Source organism: Nothobranchius furzeri, chromosome 10, assembly GCF_043380555.1.
Source record: "Nothobranchius furzeri strain GRZ-AD chromosome 10, NfurGRZ-RIMD1, whole genome shotgun sequence".
NCBI lineage: Eukaryota > Metazoa > Chordata > Actinopteri > Cyprinodontiformes > Nothobranchiidae > Nothobranchius > Nothobranchius furzeri.
In genome coordinates, this window is record NC_091750.1 from 44,644,640 (window position 1) to 44,658,931 (window position 14,292).

The window sequence follows — 14,292 nt, forward strand, 5'->3', positions numbered from 1 at the left end:
GCTGTGTCTTGTCCAAGGAGCCGGGATTGAACCTGCAACCTTCCAGATTTTGGACAACTTGCTCTATCTCCTGAGCTACTGCTGTCCCTCCCTGTCCCAGAATCACAGGGAGCTGGTGCCCAACTCCCATCAACAAGAGGCGGGAGACGACAGTTTCTCAGTCCTTCACAGGGACACACAACCACACACAGTCAATCCTAGAGCCACCAACAAACCTAACATGCATGGTTTTGTCTGTGGAGGAAATCGGAGCACCTTTAATTTGTAATTGAGCAAAAACAGTAAAGCGAAGAAAACTCTGTGATAAAATGTCTTCTAAGCAACGTTTTTTTGGTTTATCTTGTCATGCCAGAAAGACCTGGGTAATAAAAGCAGTACAAACACACAAACAGCCCCCCCCCCCCAGACTGATCTAAAGTCAGATGTTGCTTCTATCAGCGACTAAAACACGTCATGGCTTCACAGGATCAGTTATTAAACCTGCTGGCATCTGCGGCCCACAGTTGAACCTTTTCTCAAGGACATTTCCTTTGAACAAACTGATACAAACACGACCTCAGCTCGACCTGCTCACTATTGTTATTCATACAAAACCTTTCTGGAGGATCACTGTGCTGAGCAAAGGGTCCTTGTATATTTGTTGTGCTCTCCAATAATTAATTCAGATTTTTACTTTGAATTTTCACTTATCTATATTTCTGCAGCAGTGTTTGTTTATTTAACTTGTCAAACTCCAGCGCCGACCCTCACAATCAGTCTGGGTTGTAATTCACACACACACACACACACACACACACACACACACACACACACACGTGCGCGCGCACACACACACAGAAGGTTGTAGCGTTCCCTGAAACTCCTTGTATGGGTCAATCAGGAACATTTAGGAACATTCAGGTACATTCAGGAACATTTAGGAACATTTAGGAACATTTAGGAACATTTAGGAACAGTTTCTTTTTGCGTTTAGAACTTTTTGTCTGCAGAAGAGTGCAGCAGAAACAGATTTGTAGACACATCCTACACAGATTAAACATTAGCCCTTGAGAGGAGGAGTCTTTGCTCGTAGAGCTCTTCATCTAACTGTGAGCTTTGATTACCTAATGTGACAGAAACACAACATGAGATCAGGTAAAGGTAAGGCGAACCGATCTTCTTCTCTTTAACTGTGTCGTCTGACTTATACTTGGGCTTTTGTTCAGTTTATCATGTGTTTTTATATTTTTTATGTGCTGTGACTTTTTTTTGCATCAGTTTATTTAACTGCTTTGATAAAAATGTGCAAAACTGTATAACTTGTCTACTAATTGTATGATCTGAACAAAATAAATGGAACCAATAAAAGTTAAAGTTGATTAAAAATTGTGCTGATCAGACACGTTTTATGTTAACAGCACAAATCAGCCGACATGCTGCAGTTTGTCCATGCCTGTACCTCACAGGAGAATCTGAAGACAGTTGATGGGGAAAGTAAACAATGAGCCATTAGCTGATTAGAGGTGCCTGTGGCGAGCCGGACTCAGGGAGAGCAGGAGTCCTTCACCATTAGTCGTAACAATTTGTTCTTTTATTGCTCTGCTTCAGAGATACCAATGACTTGCTGGACTGCTCAGATAAAGGGTTGCAGGACAGAGGACAGTGGCAGCTCAGTGTGATAGCTGCAGATCATTTCATATCTCCTAAAGGCTGCTGAGCAAGGCAGGAATGAGCAAACCTGAATATGCATTTAGGTTTTTTGACAGACTTGTTTGTGTTTTTGCTATTTCACAACTCAAAATCAGAGTGGTTTTACATATTTCTTACTCCTTTTCTACAAATAAGTCAAAGGCCATTTTATGCTGTAGTTACCAGCTGAGATCCTCCCATTTTTATCTTTTTGGCAAGAAATTCCCCAAAAGACATTCTGGCTGCGTAAAGGAGGGGAAAATAGATATAAATGAGCAATAAGTCATGTCTCATCACTCAGCATGATGTGACATTGTACTACCAAAGGACTCAGTGAACTTAGTGAACTATGGCTCAGATAAAGTGAATTATGCCCAGTTCCTCTCACAAAGCATGAGTCAGCGTTCCAGATGTGCGGAGTTATCAGCGTCAGGTTTGTTAATCTCATTACGTCTCATGTTCGTGTTTCATATTTTAGTTTTTCAGTGTGCCGGCTTTGGTTGCATCTTCTGTTGCTGATTGTTTTCACGTGTTTTTCACATTTAGGATCTCTTTTTGTTTTCTTCATCTTGAATCTTCTCAGCATGTATGAATTTCCTTTTCTTTGCCTTTATGGTTTTAGTTTGGTTGTTCTATGATGATATTCAGTCTTACCAGCCCGCTCTTACACGTCTCTGGGAGCCTGCCAGGTCACCAGGTGGAAATCAGAGAGTGGATTTATCCCAAATGCAGAAATGTAATATCTCATATGACTGTTGGAGCGACAGGAGAGACACATTGACTTACAAAATATGTTTGTGGGATAAATCAATCAATTTCTGATAAAGAATCTACTCTAATCTAATCTAAAAGCTCCCTCTAGCGGCTGGATTAAGACACGCCCCCTCCACATGAATGAGTGGGATTTTTTTCCTGACAAAAAAAGAATCCCCAAAAAATGCTTTCCAGGTGCTGCCTCTTGTTGAGTTCTTCCTTTGACCACTATCATAGACATTAATATGAGTTATTGTTTTGGATCCAACCTCCGTTTTATAACTGATGACTGTTTATAAAACTCTAATCATGTTGATTATAGATAATCTAATTACATCACGAAGTCAGTTTCTTTTTAAAGGGGACAAAGTCTAAAGACGATCCAAGTCAAGCCCTGTTTTACGGCGTCTCGGCTGATTGGTAAACGCATCATCCATGACTCAGATGCTGCTCTCACTGTTCTGGAGAGGCTGAACCATTTCATCAGTCTGACAAAAAGTACCAGTTTGAATCATTCTGGCTTTTAAAAACTTCCTTTACCTGTTCATTTACCTTTTTGCTTGTTTTTGTGGGGTTGCTTCTGGTTACTATAATATTCGAGTCGCTTTGGTTTGCTTTTAAAAATGCTTTTCAAATGTACTTTGGCTAATATGAGCACACATATGCAGAGATCTAGTTGTGTAATCTTTACAGACACAGAAAAAACATTTAAATTGAGACCATATTACATTTAAGTGATTGTGCAAGCCCAGATGTGTGGATAAAAACTCCCATAATGTGAGCTTTATGATGCCAAATCATTCACCTCATGTGTGTTTTCTCTTTTTCCTGGTGTGGTGCAAGTCGTCAACGCTGCAGAGTAAGTAAGCTGTTTATCGTTTGTCCCATTGCTGATATGAAATATCTTAATGTTTTAACTGCACTGGATTATAACTGGATTAAAATGTGCTTACACGGAACTGAACTCAATAACTGTGTGAAATAGCAAAATAACAAAATGGTTATGAAAAATTCTTCAACTAAACGGGATTAGATTGGTAATGCCTAATATTCAGGGGAGATTTTATGTAATCTGAGATGTTGATGTGCCAACAGCTGCTTGTTAGATTAGATGGGATTAAATTAAGTAAACAGCATACCTTTAAAGAGCAACTGATGCAGATATTTGAACTAAAACAAGAACAGATCCACCTTTGATGTTAGATATTTTACACAAGTTTTTAATTTTAAGACTATTTTTTGTCTTTATTCCGTCTCTTAAAGGACATTTACATTTAATCCAAAAGAAGGGATAGATAACCCAGCGATGGTCTTCACCGATGCTCCAGGTATTCTGAGTTTTCTTCTCTCTGAGCAACAGATTATGAGGAATGTCGGCTCTGTGTGGCAGCAGTTCTCTCCCTCTCCCCTTCCAGAATCTGGGTCAGCCCCCAGGCCTCGTCTCTGTGTCCTGAAACAAGACGACAAAGAGACGTATGGCTTCAACCTGCGGCTGGAGAGTGGGTGTCGTGGACATGTGATCAGAAACGTGGTGCTGGGCGGGGTGGCACAGCGCAGTGGGCTTCAAGATGGAGACAGACTTCTGGAGGTCAACAACTGTTATGTCGACGACGTTCCTCACCCTGAGGTAACACCACTTTCCCCCACAGGTTACTCCGGGATTCTACAGATTATCATCGCCACCAGATTTTATATTATAGCCTTATTCCAGCATGGACTAAATTCTATACACAACACCGCAATCACCTGTGGGACCTCAAATAGAAAGATGTAACCCTTTTCAAATCAGGTCTGAACTTGCCACAGGTGGACTACGATGCAGAAAGTACCAGAGGACAGTTCAGAGCTTCATGGCAAATGTGAATATTTATGTTCAGGTGGTTTCTCAGATGCTGTTTAAGTAGTTTACTCTACAGTAACTCTAAACAGAGAGCAAGGTATTGTCACAATCCATTCTGGGATGTAGTCCTAAACAAACAAGCGTGCATTTTGTATTGTTACCTATGGGTCTGACTCATTCCAGTAGTCGTAAAGTTAAATTTTGGCCTCTTAAATATTTTCAGATGGGAAGGACCTAAGGGCCCCTGTTGGGGGTTGTGCTAATCAGACTCTAGGTACCCTGATTGGATGTTGGAAAGGACAATTTATTTATGCATGATTTGTTTATTGTTTTCTCCCCATCTTAGAGTAGCAAAAGATAAGCAAACAAATAAATAAATGGTGCCTTGCAGTAATAATTACAATGAGTGCATCACATATAGAAGTGGCGAAGGAGGTGCATACATAAAAGCCACAAACGTGCAGGTGTCGGGGGGTCACATTCAGTTTAGGGTGTTGCCATATTCTGTGACAGTCAGTGTCCAAGCCTCTAAGAGAGTACTTCATCTTTTCTAGTTTTATAAAATAAAGCATGTCTTTAATCCACTGGGAGTGGGTGGGGGGTGAGGCCATTAGGATGATTCTTCTGACCAGTAGAGTAAGGAAGGCAACCAAAGTGAGATGGCACAATCCGCGGGCAAGATACTAAACAAGGCAGGTTCAGGAAAATGCAAGATTTCACAGATGTAATCGCTGAGATTGAGTTAAAAACTCAGAACGTTGATAAAAGTAAAACAGCGTGAACTAGGGTTACACTTAAACAGCTTCTAGACCAGTGCACCCTGTCTACCGTTTCACATCGAAGGATGAGGTGCCTAGCACAGATTGGGGAAGTATGGGTACATTTTCAAATAGACCGCCATTGATCGCCGCTTATATCGGCCCCAAGTCCTTGAGACCAGGTGGTGCGAAGGGCGTCTGTTGTTATAGTAAAACTATACATAGATAGGTTATGTATGCTTGAGACGGCGCCTTTCTTGAAGGCTTAATTGTCATTACTTTATCGATCAGTTTCTTCAGGTATATTGGGAGAACCAGGAAAATGCCTATTAATGAAGTCCCTTGCCAGCAGATATCTAAAAAAAAGTGTTAGGGTTAGGGTTAGGGAGTGCACTCATTTTAATACAGCTAACCCTTCCTACTAGGGAAACAGGCTAAATAGACCAGCGTTGTACATCCTGAACTAGTTGTTCAAGAAGAGGGTCAAAGATTTCTTCAAAAAGCTTAGAGAGCTCCTTTGTTACGTGGACCCTCAGGTCTTTCAAATGTCCTGAGGAGGCTTTAAAAGGCAGGCTTGCCAGCTGATCAGTTGGTATTGCAAAGTTAATAGGTAGAATTTTGCTTTAATAAAGTTAACTTCATATCCAGAAATCATCCTGAAATTCTCTAGCAGCTGTAGAATTATAGGCGTAGAGTAATCTAGGCTTGAGGCAAAAAGCAACAGATTGTTTACATATAAGGAGTTTATGGACTAGATCGCCCCTAAAAATGCAATGCATACTGCTGGACCTGAGAGCTACTGCAAGCGGTTCTATTGCTATTGCGAATAGAAGAGGGCAGCCTTGTCGAGTGCCACATCCTAAGGGGAAGTATTTAGAATAATTATTGTTTGTGCAAACACATGCTAACGGTGAATGTTTATATATATATATATATATATATATATATATATATATATATATATATATATATATATATATATATATATATATATACATATATATATATGTATGTATGTACCGTAAATCCTCTAATACAGGCCGGTATTCAATCAAAGGCCGGGTCTCCAATTTTGGCTGGTGTCGGAGTCGGTGGAGGCGAACAATGGCCGGTCTCTTATTGTGGCCGGGTGGAATGTGGTAACAAGCAAGTACTTCACTATGACATTTTATGCCTGTCATCGACTAGTCGCTGTCACGTGATAATGACCGGCAAGATGCAGCCCTCGGAAAAGACAGCAGCCTGCTGTCAGCGGGTGACAAGCTCCTGCGCTCGGGGGGGGGGGGGGGGGGGGGGGGGGGGGGGCAATGCGCTGTGCCAGAGAGTCGGTACTGACACGCAATCGTTCATGTCGGTTCATTTCCTTTAATGTTTTCTGTCTTTTATTTGCGCCTGATGTGTTTCACTGCTGTGGAGCGGGACACATCACCTTGTCCTCTGGTGCCGCAGTGATCACTGATGCGGCCGCCAGGCACGGAGCACTCCGCTGTTTTTGCGGTCGGTAGATCTGCCTCCTGAGCACGGCCACAGTAACAATCAGGTGTCGCGTTTCGCTGCATGCGTGATGCGTTTTGCTGCATGCTGTGGAGCGGGGCGCTGCGAGCATCACCTTGTCCTCCGACGCACTAATCACTGATACGGCCGCTAAGCAGCGAGCACTCCACTATTTTTGCGGTCGGTAGATCTTTTAGAACTGCAGTTCAAAGGTAACTCATAAGGTGAATATATATGAACCCAGGTAGCAGTTTTTCTTTAGGATTGAGAGAAGATGCAGGAAGATAATAAACAGACAGGACAGAAAAATAGTCAAATAAAAACAAGTTAGTTTTTGTACCTGGTGGTTGCAACAAACAGACACCATTGAAGGTAATCAGAAGTGAGGAACAGAAAATGAAATAATTATTTTAATGTTTAGAGCAGCAGGAACTCCGAGAGGCTGCAGGCGCATCAGTGAGTTTGTGGCCGCTGCGCAGGGGGAGGGGGGAGATGGCTGAAGCAGAAACTACCGTTGTTAAAAGAAATGTGTTTAACTTTGAAAATGTGGGCGCAATTTTAATTGTCAAAAACTCCAGCGAACCATTAGTTCATTTTGCTCAAATAGAAATAGAGGCCTGCCTCTAATACTGGCCCTCCTTCCAATAAAGGCCTGGAGCTTGATGAGCTTGAGTCAAATACAGGCCCGGGCCTGTATTAGAGGATTTACGGTATGTCCTTTCCAAATCCCGATAAAGTTCGCGACATGACGCAACTGGAAAAGGAACAAGCCAAACGGCAGTATTTATGTGGAAGAGCGGATTTTCAGCGTGGAGCAGATCAAGGGGTGTGCATTTAGTTGTTCTATACACTTTGCACTTTTCTAGGAGGCAGAGGTGTAACTTAAGGGGTTCAGCTGAACGTCTCAGCCAAATGGCATGTCCATCCAAACGTGGATGAACAGGGCTTTGGACCAGAGTGGGTGGCATCTAAAAAGTAAGGCAGTGACACAAGTAATAAACCAACAGTAAAATAAAGCTCTTTGAGAAAATGTCACTTGAGCACTGTGAGTCGTGACAGTTTGAGCATAAAAGTTTGAATTCTGTTTGTCAATTTGTTTTTATCGACGTCTAAGCCCTCTGTCCATGTTTTTATAGCATTTTGTTTGTTTAGCATTAGCACCCAGCAGTGCTTGGGCACTGATGTCAACTGAGAAGTCAGTTATTTTTAACACATTTACAAAAAAAAAGAATGCAACATGAGAATGTAACATAAAACGTGGGAAAAGTGAGGTGGTGTGACTGTATCTTCTCCTTTTCTTTAAACTCAGGTGGCAAGAAAGATTAAACTCAGTGGCCAACAGTTATGTCTGTTAGTGCTGGGTGGAGAGGAGTACGAGCAGGCTGTTTCACAAGGTCGCGACCTTCAAAGTCTGGTCAAAGTCCACAAGGAGGAAGGCTGCAAACCGCCCAGGCTCTGCCACATCACCAAGGATCAAATCTCAAGTCTGGGTATCAGCTTCTCACCCTTGGAAGGTAACACTTGTGATAGCAACAAGTCCAACATACAAGATTAGATGTGTTTCATGCTGAAGACAGTTCGATGTCGCTCAGCTGCTCCTCCTGTCTGCTCTGTAGGAGAGAAAGGTCGCTTCTCCGTGAACCTGGTGAAAGGAGGTGCAGCTGAAAGGGCGGGGGTGTGTAAGGGCGATCGCCTCGTGTGGATGAATGGAGCAATGGTGTCCCATCTCACACACTCTGCCCTCACACGAATGGTTCGTATCCTCCAAACACAAATGGTGCAAATCGAATGAATTTAGAATGAGCCAAGACTGAGATAATTGTGTCCAACCCTGCTGATAACTGATGTTTGGTTGTAGATGAAAAAATGTGGCACTAGCATCACCATCCTAGTGGTAGACAGTGAAAGTGAGAAGATCTACATGCAAAAGAAGATGCCCATCCTTCCAGCCATGGCTGTCCCACACAAACTGCCCTTCAGAGCCAGGAAGCTCCACCTCATCTCTGGACCCGAGGGCTATGGCTTTCTCCTCCGGCTGGAGAAGACACCATCAGGAAACACATGTGAGAGAAACATAAATATCTACGATTTAAACTCTTCCACTTTAAGTATTTGATTTTGACTGGTTTTAAATCATTAGATCATGTTCTACGTGAGGTGGAACAAAGCAGTCCAGCAGAGAAGGGAGGTATGAAGGATGGAGAGATCCTGTTGGAGGTCAACGGCGAGTCGGTGGAGTCTCTGAAGCATGAAGAGATTGTGGACAGAGTAAGACTGAGTGGAAAGAAGGTCTCCCTCACCTCGATCACCCCCTCAGGGCTAGATTTCTACACCAAGGTTGGTTTCGCCAGAACCAGATACGAACATTAAAATGCATGTACTGCTCTCAAGAGTCTTGCATTCTTCTAATTGATAAACAAGTCCAAGCTGTGGTTGTCCAGACTTCCTGAAAGTTTTTCTCTTTTGGGGGGTGGGGGGGTATTAAGTAAAAAGTCAAGATTGTTTCCAGTAAATGTTGGACTCTATCAGGGTTGACCTTAATCAACCACTTTTAGTAATTTATGGATAGATTGTCCAGGCACAGCCAAGGAGTAATCGAGTAACCAGTGGCTTATCGGTACAAACCCAGGCTCTGTCCCTGACTTAGAAAAGTGCTACTTTACATATATATATATATAGCTGATTCAACCACTGAATTAAGTGAGTTGGAGCAGAGAAACACCTAAAACATGCTGGTTACTGGCCCTCAAGGACCAGGGTTGAGAAATCCTGGTGTTCAGCTCCTCTGCAGTGGAAGGAGACTACTGAGGTGGTTGGGGCATCTGGTGAGGATGCCTTCAGAAGTCTTTCCATGGAAGATGCTTCAGACATGTCCCACTGAGGGGACCTTACCACAGACTCTTGCTGGAGAGATTAGGTCTCACGGCTAAGCCTCGGATTCCCTCTGAATGAGGCAGAGGAGGTGGCTCGGGGAGGAAGGTCTAGCTGAAGACTTCTGCTTTAACTCTTGCCACCCTGGCTCTTGTCCAAAATGTCAGCTGGGTGGGGTGCTCAAGGCTTTAGTATAGTGGATATAGAGAACGTTGCCCCTGGTGTAAACATGGTGTGTTTTTCTGTTTATTTACTCCCTGTAGCTGGGTCTGTCTCCTCTTCTCTTCTGTGAAGACGATGCCGCTGACAAAGAGACGGAAAACAATAAACCGACTTCTGCCAAAGTTCAGGAAAGTAAAGAGTCGTGTGTTCCTAGAGTCTCTGCTGTTTCAGCAACCACTGATGCCACAAATGGAGAGGTAGAAACCAATGCTTACGAATAAATCACAAATACCGTTAGTTTATGATTTAGCAGTGAACAGTTCTAATCAGATGTTCTTGTTTGTACCTCGGCAGGAAGAAGATGGTTATGAGATTTCAGTTTTGTGAGTAGCTGTGATGGGGAATCACGAGGAGTTCTGCCAGCACCACCGGCCTTCTGAGATTCAAACAAAACTGAACCAGAGAATCCGTTCTTAATTCCTTCCCATAAGAACAGCAAAGGAATGGGTCTCAAGAGCAACACTAACGGCAAAACAATGAAATAAGCTACACTTGAGTTCTTACACAGTTGACATTGTACTAGTGGTGGTATTTAAACTGCCTACTTGGGTAAAATGCATGAATTTATTTTCAACAGACACTCCACAACAAACTTCACTTTCCCTAAAAAAGGCTGAATTACAGGAAGTCTGCGTGTGTTTCTTTAAATACTTATAACTGTTTTAATCACTAACTTACTGAATGGCTTCTGTTCAGAGAAATGGAGTTTAACATAAGAAAACACTTCAATCTCCAAAGCATAGCCATTTCTGCAAGTCATTTTATAAACTTTTACGCCACAATCACTTTTACACAATTGTTTACATAGAATTATGTGGTTATATTCACGTGTAAAGGTCAGAACCAGACTCAGCTGATATCAAGTCTGATATTTAAATTGCTGTTATATCCAATAACAGATATTACATTAATATAAGTAGGGATGTAAGAAAATAATGATACACTGGAATATTGCCACATTTTATGTTTACATATAAAGTGGATATATAAGGGCAGTGTAAGGATTGTTTTTATGCAAACATCTACTTTATTTTGTTTGTGAGGTGCAATGCAAAGTCTGACTGCTAGGTGGCAGCAGTTTTCACCACCTTCCTTCTGACAGAACAACAAGATCTGGTGATAACTGGATGTGTTTTAGAAGCATCTGACCCAAGTCAAATACACACGCACGCACGCACGCACGCACGCACGCACACACACACAATTTTGTTTTACTGATTAAACAATTACTGCACACTTTTTGCAAATCTCATAAACTTAGTTTCACCTCTAAAATGTCCCTATGTGTGTCTCCTATATGATATATAGTCTGAAACTTTTTATCTTAACCAGCGATTTATACAGGAAAAGATCAAAGAGGCTGCCCAAACTTTTGCACCCCACTGTAATGTTTTTTTTGTTTAAAATTCATAATGAGCTAAAAAGTCGTGTTTATGAGGTTAAATAGTTAGGAAGTAACAATTAGAGCCCTAAAAGTTTTGAATGTTTAGTTTTTACATCACAAATGCAATTTTAAAAGGATTTTGATGTAATTTTGAATCTCACAATGTGTTTTAAAGCCACTGTGGACCCCTTGACCTGTGTGACATCATGCATCCATGTCATGCATCTGGCTGGGGGTTAAGATGCTAATGCATCCTATTCACCAGTGCTGTTATCTGTCAGTTGTCAATAAGCTCAGCTAACTGCAGATAAATATGTCAACATGGTTGACACACGCAGCTCTGTAGGATGCACAAGTAAGCAGGACAGTACAGTGGTCCCTCGCTGTAACGCGGTCCACCTTTCAGGGGCTCTCTGTTTCGCGGATTTAGTCTTTACAGCGCATTGTGTTCTGCATCCAAGAGTACAAACTTTGAACATTGAGAGTGTTTAAATGAGAGAATCAGTCCTTGTCAGGTGACGTACCGGGTGCTGTAGCGTGTTGCATGATGGGATAGCTAGGTGTATGAACAAAGGAAGCACCGGTCACTTTGTGTGTTGTGAGCTTATTAAATTGCAGAAAATGGTACACTCCTGTTGTGTGAAGGGCTGCCATGCTAACTTCACAAGAAGGCAAAAATTTAATTGTAGGCAGGGATCGCGTTAACTGGATATTTTAATTTTTGACAGAGGAGCTGTGAGAGCAGCTCGGAGCATCTGTGGGTCACAGACCAGCAGAACCACAACGCAGCAGGTAAAATGTTCCTACTTTAAGTGAAATCGTTTAATTGTAACATGAATATATATTATTATAATAAAATGACACACTGATCAGCTTGTTTAGACTAAATATTAAAGTGACAGTGTGTAGTTTTCCTGGCGATAGGGGGCAGTAGATACCTAAGTTGTTGCAAGTAAGCTGTATTTTTGTGTTGGAGTAAGACCTTATCAACAGATGCTCATTAGGGTCAAAAAGGACCGGGGAGTGTAAACTTCAGCAAAATACCAAGACCATCAGACTCCCTTTCATCACTGGCAGTGAGTGAAGAGGTAAATATGTAAAACGTTTATTAATGGTCAAAGTTTTGTAACAAATCCGTAAATGTGTTTTGTCCTCGTGAGCTCCTGTAGAGGCAAACATGGCATCTAATATGGCGTCGCCCAAAGACTTAGACCCACTCACATGTAATTTAAAACGGATTACTTTGGTTATATGTTAAGAAGCCGCCAATATTTTTCAACCACTGGGCGTCATTTCATTCATTTTCAACAACATTTTGATGGATGTTTCCAGAGATTAACAACAAAAACTACACATTGTCCCTTTAATGACAAATGAATGAAAATAAAATTGTTAACTTTTATTTATTATTTGAGAAATGAAAATTATGGGAGGAAACAATCATGGCTGTTTTTTAAACTCTGTCGATCAAAATGAAGACAAACATGTCTAACGCGACCTCTGATTGTACCTTTTCTGTACCTGCTTGTAACTGATATGGATAATAACTTGTTTAATTAAGGCTCATGCAGAAATGAAAACCTAGAGTGTGTTAGTGGATTCATGTTTTTGAACGGCTACTTTTTACTTTTACTTGATTATAAATAGGTTGAAGTAATGCTACACTTGCTCAAGTGATTTATTTTCAGCAGTAATGAAACGTCTGAGCTTCATTTGTTTCCTTTGAGGTCGTAGGGATCTACATTGTTGATCGTAGACATTTCTGAAAATACCGACCTCCAGCCTCATTCAGAAGTTTATTCCTGTAAGGGATGTGTTCGTTCTTGTTCTTTATATCCATCCTTTTCTGCTGCTTGAACTTCAGCTGCGGCTTACTGTAGAAACGTGAGTCGTACACCTAAAATGGCACTAAGGTGGTGTAACATCCAGGAATGGTCAGTTTTCACCTACAGATTGACCTGCATGCCACCGGTCATCTGCAGACATGAATCTGCCTCTGTGCGTCTCTAAATCTTCCAAGCCACAGGAAAATGTTCAACACTGCGTGTTTACACTCAGATTGTCAACATCATGTTCCCCTCTCAAGGTTCTTTTCTGCCAAGCCTGTCTGCTTATCTAGGCTGTCATGCACAGAATAAAGGACTGAACCGTTATAATAGTAAATAATCATATGGTTGAATGAACAATAATGGTTGATGAATAATAACGTTTTGCTTAATCTGTGCTTAAATTAATAAGGTTGACTAATCTGCGCTTGAATTACTGAAGTTGAAATTAATATTATGATGATCAGTAATGTTTTGTTTAACAAGTGAATCATCATCTGCACTCAGACACAATGTTCATTAGATAAATTAAAGTTAAAGTAACGTCACTGCACATTGATATTTTCTTAGCCACAAACCAGAGCATCCTGCATCTGAAAGAAGGTGTGAATCTCTGAGGGTTTGTTGTTAACACCTCTTAACATGGCACGTTCCCACTGGCCAAGTAAATCATATGAGAATATTAAAACAGAATCACTGGGGAGTGATTCATCATTCCATCATTCTGGGAGATTCAGCATCCTGTTAGCTGAGCTAACTCTGACTGGCCATCGGAGGAAAACTCTGCTCATACCACATCTCATGACAAGCTAAAAGCTGCCTGCAGTGACACAGCAAAACGGTTCCTTCAGCTATTCAGAAACAGCCGCTCTAGACGCAACCTGTGTGCCCGGCGACATCTCTGGACTGGAGGTCGGTGCTGCGGTTAATCTACTGAACCTCGGTGCCCAGAGGTCATCCGACCTCCCTGACCTCCGGATCCGCGAAGAGGGTCTCCAAAGAAAGGGTGAGGTAGACACACGATTGCGTCTGATGCTGTTTAGATAAGAACCAACTTCATAGTTTAATGCAAACCAAATTCTTTTCACACCCAGAACTCAGTTCTTCTAGATACAAGGTTCTGACAAACACACATTATTCAGTCACCACACATCACATCCCATCCACTTAGATTCATCCATCACAGTCGTCTTAGTTAACTTGTCATGTTTTTAATTGTTTAGAAAATAAATTTCTTATCTTTTATAAACCTGACTGAATTGATACGAAGTTTGTTAGATCCCTGAATAAACAAAGAATCCTAGAATCTTCTGATTAAACATTCAAAGACTAATAAGGTTGATATCCTATATTTATATAGAATATCCCAGCTTATTGGTCACAAGTAAAGGTAATATATTAAGCTTAAAAGCAACATATTTAACCCCCTACAGTGGCGTGGTTGACATGCAGGTCATTTGTCTGACGGGAACTGTT

At 41.5% G+C, this 14,292-nt stretch overlaps 1 protein-coding gene across 2 annotated transcripts; it reads left to right on the plus strand.

Annotated features, from left to right (window-relative positions):
- Positions 1 to 1,008: 1,008 nt before the first annotated feature.
- Positions 1,009 to 14,064, plus strand: LOC107386360 (Na(+)/H(+) exchange regulatory cofactor NHE-RF4). 2 transcript variants are annotated; one of them, XM_015960697.3, is made up of 10 exons: positions 1,009 to 1,140; positions 3,265 to 3,280; positions 3,685 to 3,749; positions 3,837 to 4,048; positions 7,823 to 8,027; positions 8,130 to 8,266; positions 8,372 to 8,576; positions 8,654 to 8,850; positions 9,648 to 9,803; positions 9,901 to 14,064. In XM_015960697.3, the coding sequence occupies exons 1-10, from the start codon at positions 1,125 to 1,127 to the stop codon at positions 9,931 to 9,933; spliced, it is 1,242 nt and encodes a 413-aa protein (XP_015816183.1). In that variant the 5' UTR covers positions 1,009 to 1,124; the 3' UTR covers positions 9,934 to 14,064. The 2 variants fall into 2 exon arrangements, with proteins under 2 accessions (XP_015816183.1, XP_054586479.1); XM_054730504.2 differs by having other exon boundaries at positions 1,110 to 1,134.
- Positions 14,065 to 14,292: the final 228 nt, after the last annotated feature.

What these genes read in the sequence shown, in the direction of transcription:
- LOC107386360 (XM_015960697.3), top strand. An exon ending in CAGCTTCTCACCCTTGGAAG is followed by an intron (nt 8,028 to 8,129) that starts GTAACACTTGTG and finishes TCTGCTCTGTAG; the next exon opens with GAGAGAAAGGTCGCTTCTCC. An exon ending in GACACCATCAGGAAACACAT is followed by an intron (nt 8,577 to 8,653) that starts GTGAGAGAAACA and finishes TTAAATCATTAG; the next exon opens with ATCATGTTCTACGTGAGGTG.